General features: G+C 45.3%; 1 protein-coding gene across 4 annotated transcripts in view; it reads right to left on the bottom strand.

Moving 5' to 3' along the window:
* LOC143804772 (saccharopine dehydrogenase-like oxidoreductase) overlaps window positions 1–19,371 on the bottom strand; it is a 193,010-nt gene that overhangs the window by 35,777 nt on the left and 137,862 nt on the right. For 2 of the 4 annotated variants that reach the window (XM_077283172.1, XM_077283175.1), the window contains one exon: window positions 7,381–7,437. The exons of the other annotated variants lie outside the window; for them this stretch is intronic. In XM_077283172.1, coding sequence (XP_077139287.1) covers window positions 7,381–7,437 — 57 coding nt within the window. The remainder of the gene's footprint in view (window positions 1–7,380; window positions 7,438–19,371) is intronic. 4 annotated transcript variants of the gene reach the window in all.

Below are 19,371 nucleotides of genomic sequence, written 5' to 3'. Positions count from 1 at the left end.
TTGCAAATTCATCCATGCAGCCCTGGACTATGAACATTTCCAATTTCCGCTAACAAAATGGCAGATTGAAGACCCCAGCTTGAACTCCAACACTATTCTGAAAGCTCTAGACCAAGTCTATAAATTCCTACTTTCAGCCCGTTTCCTAGAATTGAGACTGAAAATCTGTCATGGCTCCTACCTGACTCCGCAAAAGGGTCATAGAATGGGGCTGTACACAACTTCCAAACGTTTTAAATGCCAATCCCCCAGAGGCCAACCTGCTTCATTGCTTGTGGGCATGCCAGGTCATTACACCATTTTGGGAAAGAGTACGGCGATACACCGCTACACATATGACAAACTTTGTTCCTGATGAACCCTTATGGGCCATATTTGGATATTTAAAAGCAGATAACTACACCTGCTCTCCAGGGGCCCGTAAACTACTGCATTTGGAGATGGCAGCCTATGCTAAGGCCATTTTACAAACATGGATCCACGACCATGCCCCTCCTTTCAAAATCTTTCTAGAGAAACTGTCGTTTTTGCTCCTGATGGATTGGGTTGAGGCCTCTTTACATAAAGAGGGAAGGGTGCAGGTCTTTTTCAAAACTTGGAAGAGATTCATCTCTCTGCTCCCACAACGCATCCAGAGCGATATTAAGACCTGTTTTCAGCTGACGATCTGGTACCAGGAGCAACTACTACTGGGGGAGACACCTGTACAATGATGTCTCTGGGTGAACCGCTGTGGAGAGACATTTCTGGGTGTTTGGGGTGTACTTTGGTGTTGGTGGGTCCTGAACTTAAAGTTGGACGGACATGCTCAGTGTTTGATGGATTAGCACTATACTTGTTTCTGACATGCTCCCCTCCCCCCATCTTCCCCCTCCCTTTTTTCCCTTCCCCAGTTTTCATGTTGGTCTTGATCTACGGTTCTGTTTACCAAAGCAATCTGTAATGATGATGTTTTGATTATATATTCCTCAAACATTACCTGCATTGATATATGTATCATGTATATGTAATGAAAATTTTGGCTTGAGAAAGGCTCATATGGAGCCGAAACGTCGCCCAGACAAGTGGGTTGATTAAATCTTCCACGTTCTTACTGAAAGGAATGGAGTGCTGCCTCTTCTTTGAATCTTTGTGAATTTGGTGTAATCATTGGACAGATTACCTGGGGGCCTTGCACCTGAAGATAAGTAAAGTGTTGTGCTGTTTCCTTTTTTATACTATATGTATGTATGAAAATTTTTTGCATTCAATAAAAACAAAGTTTTAAAAAAGACACACACACACCAACCTATGTAGGAACATTAACATAATTAACCTACATATGCTGTAAAAAAAAGCAACTGTCAGAAATCTGTGTGAAATGCAATATCGGTTTATTTTTCAAAAAATAAAAAAAATTTGAGTGGGCTCCCGCACAATTTTAATAACCAGCAGAGGAAAAGCCGACGGCTGAGGGCAGATGTTAATATTCTGAGAAGGAGCCAATAGCCAAAGGATCCCAGGCTATTAATATCAGCTCACAGCTGTTTGCTTAACCTTTAATAGCTGGTTTACAGGGGAACCCCAGAAAAAAATTGACATGGGGTCCCTCTATAAAATCAAACCAGCAAAGGCTAGGCAGACAGCTTCGGGCTGATGGTAATAGCCTGGGAAGGGGCCTTGGATATTGGCATCCCCCAGGCTAAGAACATCAGTTCTCAGCCACCCAAGAAATGGCACATCTTATAGATGCACCAATTCTGACACTTAGCCTTGCTCTTCCCACTTGCCCTATAGTGGTGGCAAGTGGGGTTCATATTTGTGGGTTGATGTCACCTTTGTATGGTCAGGTGACATCAAGCCCACAGCTAAGAAATGGAGAGGCATCTATAAAACACCTATGCAAAGCTAATTCTATAGTTACATGGTTAATAAAGGCACGGCCAGAATAAAGTCCTACATTTGAAATAATCACACACACTCCTTTATTGAATCTAAATTTACCATACTTGCTGAATGCCTAATCCCCGACGCCCTAGTCTCCTGCAACAAAAATAAAATAATAAACCAACACATAATACTATCCTGTCCAACATAGTCCATTTAATACCGAATGTGCCACGGCGATCTCAAGTGTAGAACAGTCACATCGAGAGATGAGACCGCTCTACCTGGCCTCCGGCAATACACTGACAGGAGGTAATCGCTCCCACAGTGTATCACTGTGCTGCCATGAGAGTTCACCGGAAATTCATCAGCACCGCTGCATGGGAACTTTCTCATGCAGCGGTGCCATAATTGAGAGCACCGGAGCTGATCAGCTGATGAAATTCGGTGAAGTCTCACAATGGCTCAGTGATACGCTAACAGGAGGTAATAGGTCCCGCAGTGTGGCACTGGCAGCCGAGTGAAATCGACGTGAGACACTCGGTATTAAATGGACTATGGTGGAAAGGTGAGTATATGTTGGTTTATTATTTTTGATTACTTGCAGAAACCGCGGGCATCAGGGATTAGGTTTTAGGCGAGTATGTATTGTGTATGTGATTATGTCAATGTTTTGATTTTTATCTACAATTGAGCTTAGGCGCCGGATGAGGAGACTATTCTCCCATCAATCGTCTCATGCTGTCTCTGTTATATGTGACAGCATACATAGCCGGATGGGAGCAGTCCCATCAGACAACGACTGGGTACACAGGTCACATTGGTACACTCACAGACAGACACACACAGACAGACAGACACACACACATATTCTCAGCCCACACACTCTTCCTCCTTCTGACATCATATCCCTTTGACAAATTGCAGTGTTACTGGCAGCAAATCCCAAACCTTTTTACACCTGCAATTTTGCTGTGGATTTGACTGACTCAATTGAAGTCAATGGGTGCTACAACGCTGCAGATCCGCAAAAAGACTTGACATGCTGCGAAAATGAAATGCTGCAAATAAGGATGGAAATTTCTGGATCATGTGCACAACACTTCAGGAATGTCTTTGATTAACATTTCTTAAGTAATCCATTGTGTTTTTGGAGCATTTCCGTGCGTAAAAAAAAAAAAGCCGCAAAAATGCATCAAAACCACATCGTGTGCGCATAGCCTAGGGAACTGGGTCTGAGCCTTTTTTCCAAGCCTTTTTGTAGGAAATCAAGGATCTAGGCTGTCGGAGTTCCGGCTGCTTTGGTGTAAAACATGATACAAAACATCTTCCAGGTCTTTTAAAGTCACCAACGACCTACTAACTGCCAGGAGCAAGAGACACTACTCTGTCCTCCTTCTTCTGGACCTGTCTTCTGCCTTCGACACTGTGGACAACTCCCTTCTGCTACAGATCCTCTCATCTCTTGGCATCACAGACTTGGCCCTATCCTGGATCTCGTCATATCTGACAAGACAGAACATTCAGTGTCTCCCTCCCCCACACCACCTCCTCACTTCGCCTCTTGTCAGTCGGTGTTCCTCAAGGCTCTGTTCTAGGATCCCTACTCTTCTCCATCTACACCTTCGGCCTTCGACAGCTCATAGAATCCCACGTTATGCAGTACCATCTCTACGCCGATGACACACAGATCTACCTATCCGGACCTGACGTCACCTCCTTACTTACCAAAATCCCACACTGTCTGTCTGCTATTTCAGCCATTTTTTCCGCTCGTTTTCTAAAACTGAAAATGGACAAAACAGAATTCATCATCGTTCCCCATCTCACTCTACCCCTCCACCAGACCTATCCATCAATGTCAATGGCTGCTCACTTTCCCCAGTCCCACACGCCTGGTGCCTCGGGGTGATCCTCAACTCTGCCCTCTCTTTCAAGCTACATATCCAAGCCCTTGCCTCCTCCTGCTGTCTCAAACTCAAAAATATTTTCAGAATCCGTGCATTTCTTGTCCGCGATACCACAAAAACACTAGTGCATGCCCTTATCAGCTCCCGCCTTGACTACTGCAACCTCCTACTCTCTGGACTCCCATCTAGCACTCTGGCACCACTCCAATCCATCCTACACTCTGCTGCCTGACTAATCTACCTGTCTCCCCACTATTCCCCAGCCTCCCCCTATGCCAAACCCTTCACTGGCTTCCTATCGCCCAGAGACTCTAGTTCAAAACCCTCACAATGACATACAAAGCCATCCACAACCTATCTCCTCCATACATCTGTGACATGGTCTCCCAGTACCTACCTACACGCAACCTCCAATCCTCTCAAGACCTCCTTCTCTACTCCCCTCTCATCTCTTCTTCCCACAACCACATCCAAGACTTTTCCCGTGCTTACCCCATACTCTGGAACTCTCTACCCCAACACATCAGACTCTCGCCTACCATAGAAACCTTCAAAAAGAACCTGGCGATTCGCCTCTTCCGACAAGCCTACAGCCTGCAGTGATCCTCAAACTACTGAACCGCCTCACAACCAGCTCTACCCTCTCCTAGTGTATCCTCACCCATCCCCTGCAGACTGTGAGCCCTCGCGGGCAGGGTCCTTCCTCATTATGTACCTGTGTGCCTTGCTTTTTTGTTCATGTTTAATGTATTTGTCTATATTTGCCCCGTATTCACATGTAAAGCGCCATGGAATAAATGCTCCACTTTCCGAGACCTGTAGTGTCTCCATTTTTAGTGATCTTGGGCTGGGGGAGAGATTATTTTTTGCACGCCGAGCTGGTGCTTTTATTGATAACATTTTGGTGCACATACGATCTTTTGATTGCCCGTTATTGCATTTTATTGCAATGTAGAACCGACCAAAAAAACATAATTCTGACGTTTTGAATTTTTTTCCCGTTACGCCATTTAGCGATTGGGTTAATTATTTTTTTATATTGATAGATCGGGCAATTCTGAACACGGCAATACCAAATATGTGTATATTTAATTTTTTTATTGTTTTATTTTGAATTGGGCGAAAGGGGGTGATTTTAACTTTTTTTAATATTTTTAAATCATTTCTTTTTTACTTTTTGCATGGGAGACTAGAAGCTGTAGTTGTCTGATCAGCTCAGATACATACAGACGATGATCAAATCGCCTGTATGTAGCAGAAATGCTCACTTGCTATGAGCGCTGACCACAAATATCTGCTGTCAGCCGCCGGCACAGAGCACAACAGGATGACCTCCTATGTCCCTATAGGGACATGAAAGACACTGGGGAAAGGAGGTGGGGCTATTTGACCTCTTTTGTGTTTCCTGTCCCTATTAGGATGAGATGACATCTTTCTGTATGCTGTCATGGAGGGTTATTAGATAAAGTTCAACTTTTGTCTTGTCAGTCCACAGAGTATTCTCCCAAAAGTCGTGGGGATCATCAAGAGATTTTCTGGCAAAACTGAGACAAGCCTTTATGCTCTTATTGCCCGGCTGTGGTTTTCGTCTTGAAACTCTGCCAAGCAGACCATTTTTGCGAAGTCTCTATCTTATGGTGGAGTCATGAACACTGATCTTAACTGAGGCAAGTGATACCTGCAGTTCTTTGGATGTTGAGTCTACTGAGATCTCTTGGTTGTCAATGCGCTTTGGGTAATTTAGGTCAGGCTGCCACTCCTGGGAAGTTTCACCACTGGGAAGTTTCACCACTGTTCCATGTTGTCGACATTTGTGGATAATGGCTCTCACTGTGGTTTGCTGGAGTCCCAAAGCTTTAAAAATGGCTTTATAACCTTTTCCAGACTGATAGATCTCAACTATTTGGTTTCTCATTTGTTCCCAAATTTATTTGGATTACGGCATGATGGCTAGCTTTTGAGGATCTTTTGGTCTACTTCACTTTGTCAGGCAGGTCCTATTTAACGGATTTCTTGACTGAGAAAAGGTGTGGCAATAATCAGGTCTGTGTGTGGCTATGGAGTTTGAACTCTGCTTTCCAACGATGTGATAAACCACAGTTAATTTATGTTTTAGGGGGGGGCGGGGAGGAATTACTTTATCACACAGAGCCCTGTAGGTTTGAATTACCGTATATACTCGAGTATAAGCCGACCCCCCTAATTTTGCCACAAAAAACTGTCAAAACTTATTGACTCGAGTATAAGCCTAGGGTGGAAAATGCAGCAGCTACCGGTGAATTTAAAAAATAAAACTAGATGCTCCATACCGTTCATTATGGCCCCATAGCTGTGCCATATAGTGCTCTGCACCGTTCATTATTGCCCCATAGCTGTGCCATATAGTGCTCTGCACCGTTCATTATTGCCCCATAGCTGTGCCATATAGTGCTCTGCACCTTTCATTATTGCCCCATAGCTGTGCCATATAGTGCTCTGCACCGTTCATTATTGCCCCATAGATGTGCCATAGAAAGCTGTGCCATTGCTGCTGCTGCAATAAAAAAAATGACATACTCACCTCTCTTGCTTGCAGCTCCTCAGCGTCCCGTCCCGGCGTCTCTCTGCACTGACTGATCAGGCAGAGGGTGGTGCGCACACTATATGCGTCATCGCGCCCTCTGACCTGCACAGTCAGTGCGGAGAGACGCCGGGAAGATGGAGTGGCGCCCGGCGTGTGTAATGCGGACAGGTGAATATGTAATACTTACCTGCTCCCGGCGTCCCGCTCCTTCCCCCGGACAGCTGGTCTTCGGTGCCGCAGCCTCTTCCTCTATCAGCGGTCACCGTTACCGCTTATTAGAGAAATGAATATGCGGCTCCACCCCTATGGGAGTGGAGTCCATATTCATTTCTCTAATGGGCGGTCCCATGTGACCGCTGAACAGGGGAAGAGCTGCGGCACCCGGAGACCGTGGGACTGCAGGGACAGCGCCAGGAGCCCCGGAAGCAGGTAAGTATGCCTCAGCGCCCTCACCCGCCGACCGTGACTCAAGTATAAGCCGAGAGGGGCACTTTCAGCCCAAAAATTTGGGCTGAAAATCTCGGCTTATACTCGAGTATATACGGTAATTTTTCCCTTAATAATAAAGGCCTTTATATAAAAACTGCATTTTGTGGATAATTGTGGTAGCTTTGCCTAATATTTGAATTTGGTGATCTGAAACATTTAAGTGTGACAAACATGCAAAAGAATAGGAATTCAGGAAGGGGGCAAACACTTTTTCACACACCTGTATATACAGGTATTCCCATCTTGGCCAAGAATGCCATATAACCCTATTGTATTATTACATAGTCATGTTTGTATCCTAATGATATTTATTTTTACTTGACCAATTTAATTTTTGACAGGTGACTACAGACAGTAGCCAGGTCATGCTAGTAGAAAATCATGTAATTCATCTTTTTAGAATTAAAAAAAAAGTTTCAAACTCACTGTTCTGACCCATGTAATCCTGCTCAAAAGATGTATTCTCCTTTATGCATTTTCTTCCAGATAGAAAGGAAGAAAAAAACAAACAAAAACAACACACACATACACAAACAAGTAATGGCACTTTACCTGATTCGCAGTTGGACCTTCTTTGGAGAAATAACCAAACGAAAAGAATTTGGGGTACTGTATATGAAAACCAAAGACACACACATAAATCATGACAAAATTACCAAAAGGCAAAACATCCATTAAAAATCTGAGTGAAGTCTTTCACACAAATCTGAATACTGTACACGGTTTTCATGGAAACTGTAGTCCTTTACCTGAGTAATCTCTGCAACTGCAAGCCTGGCAACATTAGAAGAGAACCTCACTGGATTCACGATGCCCAAACCATGGGCAGCATTAATCAGAGCCTGGCTGCATGATTGCAGCTAGGTAGGTTTTATTCTAAAACGCTCAGGCATTTCAGAGACAAAATTTGATAATCCAGTCAGGGTCCATAGTAAGACACATGAAGAGTCTGACAAGGTCCTCAGATGGATCGCTCAGCCCCACTCCAGGTGATTAGCAGGTCACTCCCCATGTACACACATGGTAGAGGACCTGTCAGCCAAATGGACAAAGGCAGAGAGACACACCGGAGAGAGTGATGTCTCTCTATGACCCATGGCGAGATCTTCAAAATACTGTAGGTTATCTTTCAAATATGTTTTGTAAAACATACCTGGCTGTAATCGTGAGTCCAAGAAATCTCAGACTGAAAATATGGTCATGTGAACTTGGCCTTAGATAGATAGGAGTGTTCAGCCAGCATTAGAGGCAATCACTACCTCCAACGTATACCACAAAAGAACAGATTTGACCTAACAGGATTTATCAAATGTGAGCAGGCACAAGCTGCTGGGGTTGGAATATATTTCTTCTTCTATATATGTCAAGAGTCACTGGTGAAGTGATGAAGGGGATATATGTGTCACTTCGCATGATGGTGTCAGTGATGTAAAACCAGAGTAGGTTCCTCCAGCACACTACAAGTTGACAGTATGAATGAGAGTTATGTTATGGGCTGGTTTTAGTGGACCGCCATACACCGGGTGGGAGGGGGTCCAACGTATCTCCACATGCAGAGTCCTGACAGGACTTGTGTGATGTCAAGATCATGTGATCAGTCACATGATGGAGAGTCACATGGTCTGGCCTTAAATAGCTGAACTCCAGGGTTAGTGTGAACTGTTGAGGGCCTGGAGAGGAAGACTCCAGGAGAGTGCTTATGCACATAGTGCTTGTTCAAGGACATTTTTAACCCTGAGTGGGTTGACCTCCACTAGAGCAAGGACTGCACAAAGTGCAACCGTTTTGTTTTTGCCCAGAGCGCTGTGGTTATTTTTGTGCTTACCACCTGCCGAAGGAGATCTTGACGGACAGGGGACACCGTTTATGTCCAAGATAATGAGGGAGTTGTGCAAGGCCCTCCAGATTACCCAACTTAAGATGTCGGTATACCATCCACAGACAGACGGCCTGGTGAAGAGGTTCAATAAGACCTTGAAGTCCATGCTGAAGAAAGTCGTGGAGAAGGATAGCTGAATTTGGGATTGCTTCCTACCATACCTACTGTTCTCCATCAGTGAAGTCCCACAGGCCTTTACGGGATTCTCACTGTTCGAGCTGTTATACGGATGGCACCCCTGGGGACTTATACATGTTGCAAAGGAGACTTGAGAAACAGAAGTTACACCCCACCGGAGAGTCATTGTGCATGTGGCCCAAATACTGGACCGAATCACAAGGGTGATGCCGATTGTGAAGGAGAGTCTCCTTCAAGCACAAGAAGCCCAGGTGAGGGTCTACAACAAGGGCCGGGAGGCTGAGAAAGTTTAGCCCTGGCGACCGGATACTCATGTTGATCCCCATTGTGGAATGCAAATTCCTGGCCAAGTGGCAAGGGCCAAATGAGGTGGTCAAGAAGTTGAGTGATGTCAACTATAAGGTCCACCAACCAGGAAGAAGGAAGCCATACCAAGTGTACTACATGAACCTGCTGAAACCGTGGCAAGACAGGGATCCGGTAGAAGCACCGTGCCTAGGAGCACATCCTAAAGCCAAGGTCGAGGATGTCACAGTGGCAGAGACACTGTCACCGGCCCAGAAACAACAGTGCCGTGATCTGCTTCAGCGGAACAGAGACCTGTTTTCAGCGTTACCAAGATGTACACAGGTAGTGGAGCACGAGATCCTGCCTGAACTACATGTAAGGGTGAAGCAAAAACCATATCGGATTCCTGAAGCTTGTCAAGAGCTGATCTTCCAAAAGGTGAAGAGAATGTTGAGCCGGGGTGTCATCGAGGAGTCAAAGAGTGGCTGGTTCAACCCTATTGTCCTGGTTCCGAAGCCGAATGCAGAGTGGCGCTTCTGTAACGATTACAGAAAGCTCACTGAGGTGTCCAAGTTTGATACGTATTTGATGACCCAGGTCGATGAGCTTATTGAGAGGCTAGGGTCAGCCAGGTACATCACCACCCTGAAAGAAGGGTTACTGGCAAATTCTCCAAGTGACAAGGTGAAGATGGCCTTTTCTACACCTGATGCGTGCTTTCAATATACCCGAATGCCGTTCTGACTACAAGGAGCCCCAGCCACTTTCCAGAGAGCTATGGACCGGATACTAGTCCCTCACAAGAAGTACGCAGCCACTTATTTGGACGAAATTATGAATTTCAGCCCGGATTGGGGAAGTCACCTGCAGAAGGTCCAGGCGGTACTCAAAGCACTAAGGAAAGCGGGGATTACCAAAAACCCAAAGAAGTGTACCCCATGGGAAAGAGGAGGCAAAGTACTAGGGCTACAATGTTGGAAGAGGTGAGATAAAGCCGCAAGTGGACAAAGTGAAGGGAATCCAAAAGTGGCCACAGCCGGTCTCCAAAAAGCAGGTCAGGGCGTTCCTCGGAAATGTGGGATGTTATCGGTGATTTATCCCAAACTTCGCCATGACAGCAACCAACCTAACTGATGTTCTCAAAGGCACAAAGTCGACGACAGTCAAATGGTTCTCTGAAGCGGAGATGGCATTCCAGGAGTTGAAGCTCGTCCTGTGCAGACAGCCAGTCTTGGTCGCACCAGACTTCACCAAGGATTTTATGCTCCAGATGGACGCCTCTGAAGTCTGTTTAGGAGATGGGCTGTCCCGGGAAATAGACGGTGACGGACACCCAGCCCTATACCCAAGTAGGAAACTCTCCTCCTGTGAGAGGAACTATGCCATCGTGGAGAAAGAGTGCTTGGCCATCAAGTGGGCACTCGACACCCTGAGATATTACCTGTTAGGCAGAAGGTTCTGGCTAATATCTGATCATGCGCCCCTGAGATGGATGATGGAAAAGAAGGGAAAGAATGTCCAGGTAACTAGGTGGTTACTGGTGCAGGGGGGGGGGAATATGTGGCAGAATCACTGGTGAAGTGATGGAGGGAGATATGTGTCACTGCATATGATGGCATCAGTGATGTAAAATCTGATTAGTTTCCTCCAGCACACTATGTGTTGACAGTATAAATTAGAGTCATGTTCTGGGCTGGTTTTAGCGGACCTCTATAAAGTGGGTGGGAGGGGGTCCACCGTATGTCCACGTGTAGAGTCCTGAGAGTCCTGACAGGACCTGTGTGATGTCAAGATCATGTGATCAGTCAAATGATGGAGAGTCACATGGTCTGGCCTTAAATAGTTGAACTCTAGGGTTAGGGTACCGTCACACAGTACCATTTCCATCGCTACGACGGTACGATTCGTGACGTTCTAGCGATATCGTTACGATATCGCAGTGTCTGACACGCAGCAGCGATCAGGGATCCTGCTGAGAATCGTACGTCGTAGCACATCGTTTGGAACTTTCTTTCGTCGCTTGATCACCCGCTGACATCGCTGGATCGTTGTGTGTGACAGCGATCCAGCGATGTGTTCGCTTGTAACCAGGGTAAACATCGGGTAACTAAGCGCAGGGCCGCGCTTAGTAACCCGATGTTTACCGTGGTTACCAGCGTAAAAGTAAAAAAAAAAAAAAACGTACATCTGATGCCCGTCAGGTCCCTTGCCGTCTGCTTTCCACTCTGACTGTCTGCCGGCCGGAAAGTGAGAGCAGATCACAGCGGTGACGTCGCCGCTGCGCTCTGCTCTCACTGTACGGCCGGATCACAGTCAGAGCAGGAAGCAGACGGCAAGGGACCTGACGGACATCAGATGGTGAGTATGTACGGTTGTTTTTTTTTACTTTTACGCTGGTAACCAGGGTAAACATCGGGTTACTAAGCGCGGCCCTGCGCTTAGTAACCCGATGTTTACCCTGGTTACCCGGGGACTTCGGCATCGCTCCAGCGCCGTGATTGCAACGTGTGACCGCAGTCTACGACGCTGGAACGATAATCATACGACGCTGCGACGTCACAGATCGTGCCGTCGTAGCGATGAAAATGGTACTGTGTGACGGTACCCTTAGTCTGGGCTGTTGCAGGCCTGGAGAGGAACACTCCAGGAGAGTGTTTATGTACATAGTGCTTGTGCAAAGACATTGTTAACCCTGAGTGGGCTGATCCGCACTAGTGCAAGGACTTCACAAAGTGCTACCGTTTTGTTTTTGTTCTTTTTGCCCAGAGCGCCATGTTTATTTTTGTGCTTAAAACCTTGGTTTCTGCTGTACCAAATAAACCAAGTGCACCCTTAAAGCCACAGTATTCCATTTACTACCTCCATGTGCAGCCGAGTGAGCCAATCTACCACATATAGAACACAACTGGAGGTGGCGACTGCCTCCATAATGGCTGAGCACTCATTATTCTATTGCTGCCTTCACTCATCCATATGTCACGGATCACGATTCATGGACTGGTGGTGGGTCTCGGACGGTGACACACAGATGAGTGAGTGCAGCGTAAGGCTGGATCCTACCTTCCATTTAAATTTGCAGTCCTTTGCCCAGGAGTGGCAAACCTGATAGTGTTAACCATTTCCTTGCCAAGGATATATAACATACATCCTTGCAGGGTGTCAAGTCAGTAGCCAAGGATATATAAGATCTCATGGCTACTAATGGTCATATCTCAGCCTGGATCACAACTACAGCAGTGAAGATTCCCAGATTTATTATGTGCACATGTTCAGGATTTCTTGCAGAAATTTCCTGAGCAAAACAGGACATTTTCTGCAAGAAATCCGCATGCGTTTTTTGCGTGTTTTTCTTGCGTTTTTTTGCGGATTTTTCCGGAGGTTCCCAATGCAATAATATAGTGGAAAATCCGAAAAAAATCCGCAAAATTAATGAACATGCGGCTTTTTTTTTTTTACCGCAAAGCGGTTTTTTTCGCGGAAAAAAAGGCATCATGTGCACAAAAATTGCGGAATGCATTCTAAATGATGGGATGCATAATGTATGCGTTTTTTTTTGCGTTTTTTATAGCGAAAAAACGCGAAAAATCTGCAACAAAGCGTAGATTCTCTCATGTGAAAGAATAAAATAAATTATGGTAATGACACTCTGATCAAACGCAGATGAAAGTTTGATCTGAGCCTCAGTTTAGTGTGATCAGATTATCTCGGATGAGAGAATCATAGCACAGGTCAGGAGAAGACTGAAAACAAAATTTCTCCATCTCCAATTTGTGAGTCCACAGAAACCACAATGCACTTGGATGTCATCTGAGTGGAGTCTGATTGTTTTCATGCAACCATAGACTTGAGTGGCATCAGATTTGCGCTGCAAGTCGCAGCATTTTGCAATTTTTTTTCTCATGCAGAAATGGGTATGACAATAAAAAGCTGATCAGCACTGCCCCATAAAATTATACTGATCCAAGTGTTAACAGATAACACATCTCCTTTCAGGACTCCTCTGCTGTAATCCTGATTTTATCCGGTTAAAAGTGCCTCCAGAGTACCAGTACCGCCCTATACCGGGACAGAAGATCGCAGGAATCGACCCTGATGTGCAGTGTAACTGAGGACTGCGGCAATGGTGAGAAAAAGGTAGAGAGACGTGGGAGCAAGAGCAGGGAGCCAGGTCCATGATGGTACCGACAGTGTGGAGGTAGTGGAGAAATCTGATGCAGCTAATGCAGCATACACAAAGTGGCTTGAAATTTCTGCTAAACTTGAAAGTTTTGCGTGGATTGACGTAGTAGCACTGAAGATGCCTGAATGAGGTGAGGAGGAGACTGGTAAGAAACTGGATGTAGAAGATCTGGAGGACTATACAGCACAGGAGGGGCCAGAGGGAGAGGAGAGAAGGCAGGAGCAGGACAGCATGATGCACGAGACTTCTGAGGAGCCTGTAGTAGGGGAGCCCACAAAGAGAGACATATACGATCTGGTTAAGTTTTGCAAAACTGCACTAACTACCCTTACAAAGAGAGTGGACAGTATAAAGGAGGAAATTATCAATATGAAGGCAGCCATTAACAAGGCTGATACCAGAATGGGGGTGGTGTGAGCTCACTGGAGGACCAACTTTCTTAGGCTACTTTCACACTTCCGTCGGTACGGGGCCGTCGCCATGAGTCGGCCTGACGTACCGACGGATGTTGTGAAATAGATGAACAACGGGGGCAGCGGATGCAGTTTTTCAATGCATCCGCTGCCCATTGTAATGTGGAGGAGGGGGCGGAGTTTCGGAAATGGCGGACGCGACGCACAAAAAAACAATACATGGAACTTTTTTTGTGCCGACGATCCGCCAAAACACGACGCATCCGTCGCACGACGGATGCGACGTGTGGCCATGCGTCGCTAATGCAAGTCTATGGAGAAAAACGCATCCTGCGGGCAACTTTGCAGGATGCCTTTTTCCTCCAAAATGACGCATTGCAACGTACGTCACACGACGCAAGTGTGAAAGTAGCCTTAGGCTCCTTTCACACTTCCGTCTTCCAAATCTGAACAGGATCCGTCAAGACGTTGAAATGACGGATCCTGTGCAGATTGTGGAAAACGTGTGCACTGGGCCCATCTTTCTGATTGATCCGTCGAGCCTATGTGCACCTGTTGTGTATGCGTCTTCTCAGCGGTTTTCCGCTGCGAAAACGCATACACACCACAAACCAGGTTACAAAAATTAAAAAATTGCAGTATTCTCACCGACCGGCGTTCCCGCGCAGCGATGCTCCCAGCAGCTAGCATTCCTAGTAATACACTGCGAAATCTCGCGAGAAGTCGCGGTCTTCGCAATGTATTACTAGGAAGTAACGCTGGCTGCAATAGTAAAAAGAGAAAGAGAGCGAGGAAGAGAGAATTTCCCTGACAGGAAATTCTTCCACGCATGCTCTCTTTGAAAAGGCGGGACCAGTCGCTGGATTCCTGCTTTTCACAGGCAGCGACGCTGACCGATTTTCCGACGTGCAGAAAAAAACGTTCCTCTGAACATTTTCTCTGCCCGACGGACCATTTTTTTATGCAGGATCCAGTGAAAGACGGATGAAACGGATGGCCGTCTGTCACAATCCGTCGCTAATACAAGTCTATGAGAAAATGCAGGATCCTGCAAATTTTCCTGCATTCTCAAAAAACGACAGACTGTGACGAGAGGTGAAAGACGAAAGTGTGAAAGAGGCCTAAGCTGCAGAAGTCCCACACTTAATGCCTGCAGCAGTGTGCCATTATGGCTGATAAAAATTACGATCTCGAAAACCACTCTAGGCGGAACAGTGTGCGGTTGGTGGGCATCCCTGATCTTACAGCATTTGTTGAGGACTGTCTTTGCAATAAAATTGGCGCTAACAATCTGACCAAGCTGTTTGCAGTGGAGAGAGCACACCGCGTTCCCATGAAGCCCCCTTCCTCTGGGTTCCTCCCCAGTACCATTCTGGCCAGGATGCTTAACTATAGGGATATAGATATTATCCTACGGGAGGCAAGAACGGCTAAAGATATGAGTATTAATGGCCAAACAGTGTCCATATACCCGACTACTTGGCTGAGGTTCGGAAGCAAATAATGCGATATGGTGGGGTGAAGAAAAGGTTAAGAGATATGGAACTCGCGTACTTTGTATCCTGCTAAGATCAGATTTGTGGCCCTGAGATCTGTTCATTTTATTACGACTCCGGAGGAGGCCACCAAGTGGCTGGACTTGAACGAGAAAAGGATCAGAGCTGGTAAAGGAAAAGAGAAGTGAAAAGACATGTTGAGAGACTTGGTGGGCGGTATACTTGTCAAGGAGGAAAGATGGATGGTGTTGTTATATAGAATGTTTTTATTCCTGCATTCTAGTTATTAAGGACAATGGAGGGACTGTGGATGGTAGCACATATAAGAGGAGGAGAAATGGAAGGATTGAAAGTAATTCACCGTTTTGGGATAACATTTGTGAGTTTGCTAGGTATAGAGTTACCCACTCTCTGGTTTAGAGGGGAGAAACACATTGGGAGTCTTTAAAATGGTTTGTTCTGTTCATCAACAGTGGGGAGGAAGGGGGAAGGCCCTTCAGGCTATGGGTTGGTTCTAGGGGTTCTTGGGAGAAGTATTGTCCTCTATGGGATTGGGAAGGTATACGCATAGGGAAATATGGTGGGTGATGACATTAAAATTCTTAATTGGAATGTGAGGGGATTGTCTGATGAAACATGAAGAGCGACGATTATGAACTATATTAGGAAGCAGGGACCGGATGTGATATGCCTTCAACAGACACATTTGATTAAGGAGAAGGTGGAGGTGTTGAAGAGAAGATGGATCGGGAGGGCATATCACTCCACATACTCATATGCCAGGGGGGTCTCGTTGTTGGTGGGAGCGTCCACACTATTTGAGGAAATTGAAAGCCATGTCGACAGTGAAGGCCAATACGTTTTTGTAATCTGTAAAATTTATGAACAATTGTTATATATTGTGGCCATATACATACCACCTACGTACTTGAGGAAGAAGATCCAGGAGGTGGTAGAGTTGTACAAAAGGGGTGCGGGACTACTGTTATTAATTATTGGCGATTTTAATAATGTGATGGATGAGGGATGGGATAGGCATTAACAGAGAATAGGAAAGGGTGACAGGACATTGACTTCATTTGGGAACTATGTGAAAGACCTTGGAATTGATTTGGCGCTAGGTAATAAATTGTTGACAGAATTGATTTGTGGAGAGGAATATCTTCCGAGAGTGATCTCGGACCATACACCTCTGGAGCTGCTTATTAAAAAGACTGGGGGATGGTCTAGACAGGGGAGTGGGTGGAGGCTCCATCCACTATGGTTGGAACATATTAATATGTATTAATATATTAATATGGAAGAAATAAATGGGGAGTTAGAAGAATATTGGCAGATCAATGAAGGTACTGCTGACAGGCGAGTGGTGTGGGATGCCATGAAGTCATATTTGAGGGGTCTTCTGCTTCGAGAAATTTCTAGATGTAAGTCTAAAACTAGATTGGAAGACAGGGCAGTGATGGAGGCTTTAGAAAGGGTGGAAAGGGAACTGATAGTGAACCCATCAGTGGAGAGTCAGAAAGGGCTCAAGGAAGCTTAGGAGGGAGTCAACAAACTATATATAAAGAAAGTAGAAAGGAAAAGAGCTTTCCAGAAGGCACGATTCTGCGATGAGGGTGAAAGGGTGGGGCATTTGCTATCAGAAGTGGCGGCAGCACAGAGGGAATCCTCATTTGTATACAAGCTGAAGACGGAAGAATGGACGGAGGTGGTTCATATGGAGGATATACTGGAAGATTTTAGATGGTTTTATAAGCAGCTATATTCTTCTGAGTCAGAAGCCTCATCAACAGAGATGGAAGGATTTCTTGGGATGGCGGGACTCCCTAGGACTGCAGAGAGTGACAGGAGGAGACTGGAAGAGCCTGTAACACACGGAGGAGGTTGAAACAGCTATAATGTCTATGACAAATAAGGCTCTGGGGGTGGAAGGACTCTCGGGTGTGATCTATAAACAGTTAGTTGAGATGGTAGCACCTAGACTAAAGGCGGACTTCGAGGAGGCTTTGGAGTGTGGTACATGAGGGAGACTGTGATAGTGGTCATCCCTAACCTACGGAAGGTAGAGATCCGACGTTGGCAGAGTCCTAGAGGCCCATTTTTAACATATTTATTAATGACCTTGTAGGAGGCATACAGAGTAGTATTTCAATATTTGCAGATGACACTAAACTCTGCAGGGTAATCAATACATAGGAGGACACTTTAATATTACAGGAGGATTTATGTTAACTAGAAGCTTGGGCTGATAAATGGCAAATGAGCTTTAATAGGGATAAATGTAAGGTCATGCACTTGGATAGAGCAATTAAGATGTATAATTATGTGCTTAATTGTAAAACACTGGGCAAAACCATCAGTGAAAAAGACCTGGGTGTATGGGTGGACGACAAACTCACATTTAGTGGACAGTGTCAGGCAGCTGCTACAAAGGCAAATAAAATAATGGGATACATTAAAAGAGGCATAGATGCTCATGAGGAGAACATAATTTTACCTCTATACAAGTCACTTATGCGACCACACTTAGAATAATGTGTACAGTTCTGGTCTCCGGTGTACAAGAAAGACATAGCTGAACTAGAGCGGGTGCAGAGAAGAGCGACCAAGATTATTAGAGGACTGGGGGGTCTGCAATACCAAGACAGGTTATTACACTTGGGGTTATTTAGTTTGGAAAAATGAAGGCTAAGGGGTGATCTTATTTTAATGTATAAATATATGAGGGGACAGTACAAAGACCTTTCTAATGACCTTTTTACTCGTAGACCTGTGACGGGGACAAGGGGGCATCCTCTACGTCTGGAGAAAAAAGGTTTAAGCATAATCACAGACATGGATTCTTTACTGCAAGAGCAGCAAGACTATGGAACTCTCTGCTGTATGATGTTGTAATGAGTGATTCATTACTACAATTTAAGAGGGGACTGGATGCCTTTCTTGAAAAGCATACTGTTACATGTTATATAGTTTCACTAGTTTCCTTGATAGGGTGTTGATCCAGGGAACTAGTCTGATTGCCGTATGTGGAGTCGAGAAGGAATTTTTTCCTCAATGTGGAGCTGACTGTTTGCCACATGGGGTTTTTTGCCTTCCTCTGGATCAACATGTTAGGGCATGTTAGGTTAGGCTATGGGTTGAACAAGATGAACTTAAAGTCTTCCTTCAACCTTAATAACTATGTTACTATGTTATTTCGTTGCTGATGGCGGTTGTAAAAATTCTGGCCAACCGATTAACGAGTGTGGTGCAAGATCTTGTCCACCACCGATCAAGCTAGATTTATGCCGAATAGATCTACAGCAATAAACATACGTAGACTCTTCCTTAATTTGCAGTTGCTGTCGGGGGTTGTAGGGTAGTAGTGTCGTTGTATGCACGTAAAGTATTTGACAGCATCGAATGGAGCTATCTTTGGAAGGTGTTGAAGTGCGGCGCTCCCGGAAGAAGCTATGGGTGAAACGCATGTCGGGGAGCAGGGGAACCATTTCACCACCCGCATTGTCTGTTAGTCTGCAGTGTTTGCGGTTACAGCCCCACTATTCAGGTAATATGTTTTTACACCATACTATAACATTGCATTGAGTTCTGCTTATCTCTGTGTAATCTTGAGCTTTCATTTGGGTATATTTAGAAGAAGATGCCTTAGGCACTTTGTCACAGTATTAATGCTCTGTACCAAAGTTAAAGCTATTTATTTAATTACAAGAGCTATGTCTATAAATCAGTACTATATCTGCTCTGTTCTCTATTGGTAATCATTGTTGCCCGATTAGGGGCTTATGTACTTGCTCCTTATCTTTGGGTAGGTTTCTTCATTGGTTCCCCTTCTGGGTATTTTTGTATTCATGTCTTGTGACCTGTATTTTAATCATTTATTAAAGGGAACCTGTCACCACGTTTTTGGAAGATGGGATAAAAATAGCGTTAAATAGGGGCAGAGGTGGGCGTTACATTAGTGTGTGTGTTATGCGTTTATTACCCACCTAAGTTGCCGAAATAACTTTGCAAAGTCTCAGTTTTCGCCTGTCAATCAGGCTGGTCAGGTCGCATGGGCGTGGTGTCTTCACCCAGATTTGGCGTAGTTTTCCGTTGGTGGCGTAGTGGTGTGCGCATGCCCAAGGTCCCGAATCCTCTTCCAGGGGATTT

The sequence above is a fragment of the Ranitomeya variabilis genome, chromosome 2, assembly GCF_051348905.1.
Source record: "Ranitomeya variabilis isolate aRanVar5 chromosome 2, aRanVar5.hap1, whole genome shotgun sequence".
NCBI lineage: Eukaryota > Metazoa > Chordata > Amphibia > Anura > Dendrobatidae > Ranitomeya > Ranitomeya variabilis.
This window is presented reverse-complemented; position numbering and strand designations above follow the sequence as displayed.